Raw genomic sequence first — 6,826 nt, 5'->3', positions numbered from 1 at the left:
CTTCTTCCATGTGGGCTTTGTTGCTTCTGAGCTTGATGGCCGCTTGATTACCTTCAAGCCTTTAAGACCCCAGATGCTATACTCATAAAGAATCTTTCACCTTGAACTGGTCCTCCTTTCTCCCTTCCCGGTTACCCTGACTGAGGCCAAGGAACATTCCGGTGGCCAACAGCCCCACTAAACCATTTCTAGAGAGGCCACTGTCCCACTCCTACCTCACTGGATCCCACCCTTCCTTGCAGGAAGAGGCTCCTTCACCTCCCCTTGAGGCCTCAGGAAGGGGCTGAGTGTGGAGGGCAGTTTTGTGAATATGGACACACAGCTCCCTTGTAAGACTTAGGTTAGCCGCTCAGTTCTGGAAACACTGTGCCTATTAAGATGGCAGGGATCCCACAAAGCACAGCGCCACCACCTGCTGTGAACACTGGCACATTCATTCCCACAGCCTCGCCCCCGCCCGCAGCCCCCGTCCAGCACAGGGGCGCAGACTCCTGGGCGCTCTGGTGAGAAGGGGCTCTGACAGCCACTGCTGTCTTCAGAGCACACAGCACAGCAGCCAGCTTTCTGGTCTCGCATATTCTTACAGCAAACATCGTGAGGTGCTGCCGGTCCCACCTCTGTAGCTAAGAGACGCGAGTGGCTGGCCAGGCTCCCTCGCCACATTTGCAAGAGCAGAGCCCTCACTTGCACGCGGTTGAGTGGGCTTGAGTTTTGCTCTATGCTCTCCCAGTTAAAAGCACTCACTGGACTCGGGGGCCATCGTGCCCCGGTTTGAACCAAGACTCGGCCACTTGCTAACTTGAGACCTTGGACAGATTAGCCACCACCCTCTTCTTGGCGTCTTCGTTCTTACGGTGGATGATGATAATGTGCTGAGACCATAGGATTGTTGGGAACATCAAATAAATCAATGTATGTAAAGCACTTAGTGCCTGGCTCGTAGGAGACTCTTCTCAAATGCCAGCTGTCACTGTTAATTGATCGAGCCCACTTCTCTCTCTGGGCGCTGGAAACGAAATCTCAGGGCTGTTGCAACCAGCCCCTCCCCTAGGGGTGCATCTATATTCCCAAGAGGCTTACGTGGATAATTTGAATAAAGTGCTGGCACATCGTTCTAAACCAAACCCATTGCCACCGAGTCAAATCTGACTCATCACGGCCCTGTAGACCGAGTAGAACTGGCCCCGGAGAGTCTCTAAGGCTGTGATCTTTCTAGAAGCAGAGGCCACATCTTTCTCCCGTGCAGCGACGGTGGGTTTGAACCACAGACCTTTAGGTTCACAGCTGAACACTCGAACCAGTACCCCATAGCCTCCGTAGGTGACAATTCATTCATGTTACAGCACAAAACCAGCGGTGGTAACCCAGGGAGCGCACATGTCCTCAGCCAGCACCATCCCGACAGCCACTCTCCAGTGCTCATCGGGCAGGAACGGTGGTTTTGTACACTGTGACTGTGATTCTTATGCCCTAACGATGGATCTGTGGGTCAGTAGTTAAAAAGACGAAGGAAGTAGGAGCATGCACTAGTCACTGAGTTCTTGGTCTCCCGCCCATCAGTCAGTGTGGTGGCCTGCATGTCTGCCATGATGCTGGGAGCTTTGCCACCAGCGGTTGTTTCCAAGACCAACCGGATCCCCTGTGGTGGGCATGGCTCAGTGGAGCTTCTGGGCCCAGGCAGACCAGGAATGATTTGAAATCAGCCCGTACAAACATATGGGTGCCAACAGGATGGTGTCTTGTCGTGAGGGAAAGTGAACTCCCAGGCCAGCAGGCACTGGGAGCCTTCGTGGCGGCGATGGCGCGGGCCCTGCTTGGTTCTGTGGTTCCCGGGGGTTGGCATGCAGTGGAGCAGCTGTTAGGGGCCATTGGGTCAGCCCCGACCCATCGTGACCCCATGCACAACAGATCGAAGCACTGCCCGCCCTGCACCCTCCTCACACGTTTCCCATGCTGAGCCCCTTGATGCAGCCCTGTCTCCCTCCATCTCGGTGAGGAGCTGCTGCTTCCCGCCTCCCCTTCGTTTTGCCACCCATGATGTCCTTCTCCGGGGACTGGTCTCTCCTGACAACATGTCCAACGGATGTAAGACAAAGTCTTGCCATCCTTGCCTCTAAAGAGGAGCGCTCTGGCCGGACTTCTTCCGAGACAGATGGGTTGCCCTTTCAGCAGTCTTGGCCCTTTTGGTGCGCCTCTCCAGCACCATAGTCCAAGCACATCCTTCTTCCTTAGGCAGTGTGCAGCGTTCACATGCACATGAGGCGATTGGAAAGACCATGGTTGGCGTCAGGTGCTCCTTGGTCCGCAGAGTAATGCCCTTGCTTTTCCATACCTGTAAGCCATGTGCAGCAGGACGGGAGCCGACCTGACCAAAAATGATTAGCACTTGGAGCTCCTCCGGGATAAAGCGTCTCCAAGGAGCTCCTGGCTGTGCCAGTCCCTTGAGTGAGTTGCCACTTCCCAGTCTCCACCGTCCCCACTTGGTTGTGACCACACTGTCCTCCGGGAGCTTCTGGCAGGCGGCTCTCCCCTGGCCTGGGTGTGTTGGTAACTGCTCTCTGCTTCTCTTCCAGTTGAAGACGTGGACAGTGGAAGACCTTCAGAAGAGGCTCTTGGCCCTTGACCCCATGATGGAGCAGGAGATCGAAGAGATCCGACAGAAGTACCAGTCCAAACGGCAGCCCATCCTGGATGCCATTGAGGCCAAGAAGCGGCGGCAGCAGAACTTCTGAGCTGGGCCAGGCCCAGGGCTCCTGGACAGCTGTGCTTGCTCGCCGTCACCTCTCCACGGCCCCCCGTGCAAACTCAGGAATGAGTGCCAGAGGCAAGGGCTGCCTTGTAGGTCAGCGGGCCAGCAGGCGTGACCCTGGCGCTTACTCACTCTGCATTGTGAAGCCCCGGATCAGACTCCCTAGTTGACTGATTGCTGGGAAAACCTTACGTGGTCTTTCTGTGTATCCTCTCTCAATAGCTTTCAGCGGTTCTTCCTGGGAAACTTTTTAAAGACATATAAATATGCATATATATATATATAAGTTATAAGTGGGTTCCCACTCGACGCGGTGGCGTCTCTGTACAGGTACAGTTTAAAGCTTCTTCTCTGTATGATTACGGTACTGTGGACTGCAAGGGCAGAAGGCTGGGCTCCTGGGAGCTGTCTGACCCCCTTGCAGGGCTGCATTTCAACGTGAAGCTTGAGCCACTTTCAGCCTCGTGCGAGCTCCCGGGGCAGCCTGGCACCTGCTCGCAATTGGGCCGTTCCTGCTCTCCCAGCTGCCCAGAGTCCCAGCACAGACCCTGCTCAGTGCCTTAAGAGAAGATGCGACCCAGGGAGGGCGCCGTCCGCCCGGGGCTCTCGGCAGACACGGGACTGTGGCAGGCTGCACGGGGGAAAGGGTTTCCGAAGCTCATTGTCCGCGCTGTGTGCTGCCCTCTCTCTACGGAGGGGCAGAGGGCCTTCTGTGCTTTTGCTGTCCATACTCAAAGATGTGGCTGTTGTCTTTCTCAGTTAACTGCTGAGGGGGTCTGAAAACCATAGATGAGAATTGGGCCTCTCCAGAAGGAGATCGACCCAGACATAAATAAATGGCAAAGCTGGAAGGGCCCCACTCCTGCTGTCGAGATGGGGCAGCTGGGCCGGACGCAGGTGATGGGGCACCAAGCACAAAGCAGGTTAGGAGCGTGGGGGCTAGGGCTTGGTTGCCTCCCTCAAGGCCCCTGTGCCAAGCAGCCTCTTCTCCCCAGGAAGAGACGTGCCCAGGGGGCCCTGCTCCCTAAGTGGGTGACCCAGTGGGCAGAGGTTCCCAAGGGGCACCAGCTGGTTCCATTTCAGCAAACCTGTGAGGCCTGCAGGGAGCGCTAGAGCCGGCCGCTGGGGAGAGGCTTTACTCAGACACCACAGGCCTCCTGCAGCGCTGGCTCAGGGCCACGTGGGTTTGGTCACCAGCAAGGAGGACACAGCTGAGAAAGGAGTGTCTTGTTAGAAAGCTTACTTGTTTTCCGCTGTCTCTCCCTCAGCTAGGGCAGCCAGGCCTGGCTTGCACCTTGGCGACCTGTAATTTAACTTTATAATTAGCTTTGCACCCCAGACTTGGGAATCGATAGAAAGGGTGGGGTGGCCCTCTTCTGTGGCCAGATGCTCTTCTTCGCCTTTAAATGAGATTTTAAAAACTGCAAGAGACGGTGTGGTTCGTCTTCAGGACATGGCCAGTGAGGCAGCGGTGTGGCGGCTGCAGAGGTGAGAGGACGGCTCGGGAGCCGCTGGGGTACGAGGAGTACCCCGGTTTCAAAGAAGACAGACTCTTCTCCCAGCCAGCGCAGCTAGTAAAATCAGGATTCACAGCATCGCCACGTGGGACCAATTTGTAGAGAGCAGAGGTGAGTCACAAGTCTTGAACATAAAAAGTGACCACTTTTTCCTATAAACTCCATAACTCTTGCTGGTGTTTCTGGGCTCAGAAACTGTTGGTTTAGCTGTCAAGTCTGATAGTCAGTTGGAAATGCCAGAGCATCAGATGCGCTCCCCACCGCCTCACGCTGTCTGCTGTGCTAACCCACCGCCCTGCCTCTGCCTCTGTTTTCAGACAAAGGGCTCGCACCAGGCTGGGCAGGGGGGAAAGTCCATGTCTCCCTCTCTGGGCCAGACCTCTGCAAGAGAAGGCTCACTCCCCCCATAAATGTCCTGGGGTCATGAACCGGGGCCTACGGTGGGTTTTGTTTCAAACCCGTGTGCGCCCACATGCTGGTCCCACAAAATACGTTCCATTCACCACTCTGGCTAGATGGGACCCTTTGGACAGAAGCCCCTGTGGAATCAGATACATTTTCCTGACAAGACGCGTTTGTTTCTGGTGGAGGGAAGGCAGCGGAGCAAATGTTCGCCCTTTCCCCTAGAATATGAAGTTCCGGGTAGATCTGCTGCTTTAATGGACCCAAGTGCCCGTCGTCGCGTGGGCACTGTGGTCCACGCCTCCATCGAGCTCTGAGCCCCTCACCGGTCTTGTGCTTCAAAGAAACAATAGCTCCCACCTATTGTGTCTTTAAAAATATTTCAGATTCTCTTAAGAATATCATAATTGACTCCCTGTCTGCCTCCCTCCTAGGTCCCTTCCTCCATCAACAATTGGGAGGGTGAGTGTTTCACTTGATGGGTGGAGGGAGGGAACTTGGATGTATGAATGAATGGGTGGATAGATGGACAGGTGGGTGGATGGATGGATTAGGTTAGATAGGTAGATTAAACTCAGCCAATAATCTGAAGCCTTGACTCCTTGAGGGTATAGACTCTGTCTGATCCAGGAACCATTTAGTACCTACCAGGTGCCAGAAATGTATTTTATCATGTAAAACTCAGTAACACTTAACCATATCAGAACGAGAGGGTAACATCACTATGTAGATCCTATAGCTATTGAAAGGATGCGAACAGGATATTTTGAACAACTTCATATTAATGTGTTCAACAACTTAAGTGAAATGGACAAACTCCTTGGAAGATACAAACTACCAAACCTCATCCAAGAAGAATTAGGAAATCCGTGTAGCCCTGCACCTATTAGACCTCAGCCCTGGGAGCTTTGTCCTCAGCTCTGTCTTCATTCTGCAGAGGTGGAGTCTGTGGCTCAAGGTCATGTAGCGAGGATATGGCAGAGCTAGGATGCAAATCCAGTGCCCTTTGTAGCATACCGTGTTGCCTCTAAAGATTGCAGCTCCTCCTTAACTGGGAAATTGTTCTCGCCTCGATCATGCTCCCCCACCCCGTCCTTTCTTAAGCACGATGTTTGTGTCCACTGGGGCTCTGCTCACAGTCTCTGGATTCCACATTCTTGTGTGTGTTTGCAAAAACATATCTTCTACCAGCTTGCTCTCGGACCAACTTGGGGAAAAACAAAAGAGGTTTTATAAATACTGTTTGCTGATGTACAGTCTAAAAATGTGAAGTTTGTAGCTTTAACTTTTGCAACAAAAACTAATGACACTGGCTTGGATGCGACTTGAAATGTGATCGTGTAAGGTTTGGATGTACATAATCGATGGAGATCCGCAGTTTGTATATGTATGAGACATAGCTTCCTCCACGGCCCCCGTGTTTCTGTGAGATGCTTCCTATGTGCCTTTTTGTTAGAGTTGCATTTCTCCCTCCTCTCTTTGTCCTGTACTGTGTCACCCTGTTTTCAATAAACTGCCCTTTGGAATACAGATCAAGTTCTCCATGTGTATCCTGGGAAATGCCCTTGTCAGCCTTGTGGCATCGAGTGTGCAGTGTTATTCCACGACCTGCAGGGAGGGAGTGAACATTTGGTGGACCCCTGCTGTGCACTAGGTACTGCACCAGTGGCCAGGGAAGACAGCCGAGTCAGACATAGCCCTTGCAGACGAGCGGGGGTTCGTCCAACACCCGAGTACATCACCACATTGGAACGGCCGGGGAAGAAGGAAGCACAGGGTCCGAGGACATGCAGCGTGACCGTCAATTCTGCTGAGAGGTCAGGAAGCCTTTCTGGGAGAGGCAGTGCAACTTGAGATGTGACAGGGGCCAAGAGGTGGCCTGGTGCACCAAGGGTGGGAAGGGAGGGTGCCGAGGCACCAGCCTGCACACAGCCTGGGTGAGGATCACCGTGGCGCCCTCCATGCCCGCCTGCTGTTGCCCAGCCCGGCGTCCAGAGAGGAGCAGCCGTGCGCGGCCCTGGGCCGCCCGTCCTCACTCAGGAAGTTGACTCCGTAGCTAGGCAGGAGCAGAGACTGAAAAGCAGGTCTCTGGACACAGTCGTTCTCCAGGGTTGCTCGTCAGTCCCATGGTCGTCTTCTGTGACATGCTGTCCTGCCA

At 54.0% G+C, this 6,826-nt stretch overlaps 1 protein-coding gene across 1 annotated transcript in view; it reads left to right on the top strand.

The window, feature by feature from the left end:
• The window catches only part of STK4 (serine/threonine kinase 4), an 89,483-nt gene extending 83,285 nt beyond the window's left edge, over window positions 1-6,198 (top strand). Inside the window, exon 11 of the mRNA XM_004698007.2 lies at window positions 2,574-6,198. Within this exon, the coding sequence (XP_004698064.1) occupies window positions 2,574-2,732 (159 nt within the window). The 3' untranslated portion in view covers window positions 2,733-6,198. The remainder of the gene's footprint in view (window positions 1-2,573) is intronic.
• The last annotated feature ends 628 nt before the right edge of the window (window positions 6,199-6,826 follow it).

Source organism: Echinops telfairi, unplaced genomic scaffold (genome assembly GCF_000313985.2).
Source record: "Echinops telfairi isolate 266 unplaced genomic scaffold, ASM31398v2 ScPeMD7_5592;HRSCAF=6446, whole genome shotgun sequence".
NCBI lineage: Eukaryota > Metazoa > Chordata > Mammalia > Afrosoricida > Tenrecidae > Echinops > Echinops telfairi.
The sequence above is the reverse complement of the archived record's forward strand: the minus strand, read 5'-3'. Positions and strand labels throughout refer to the sequence as shown.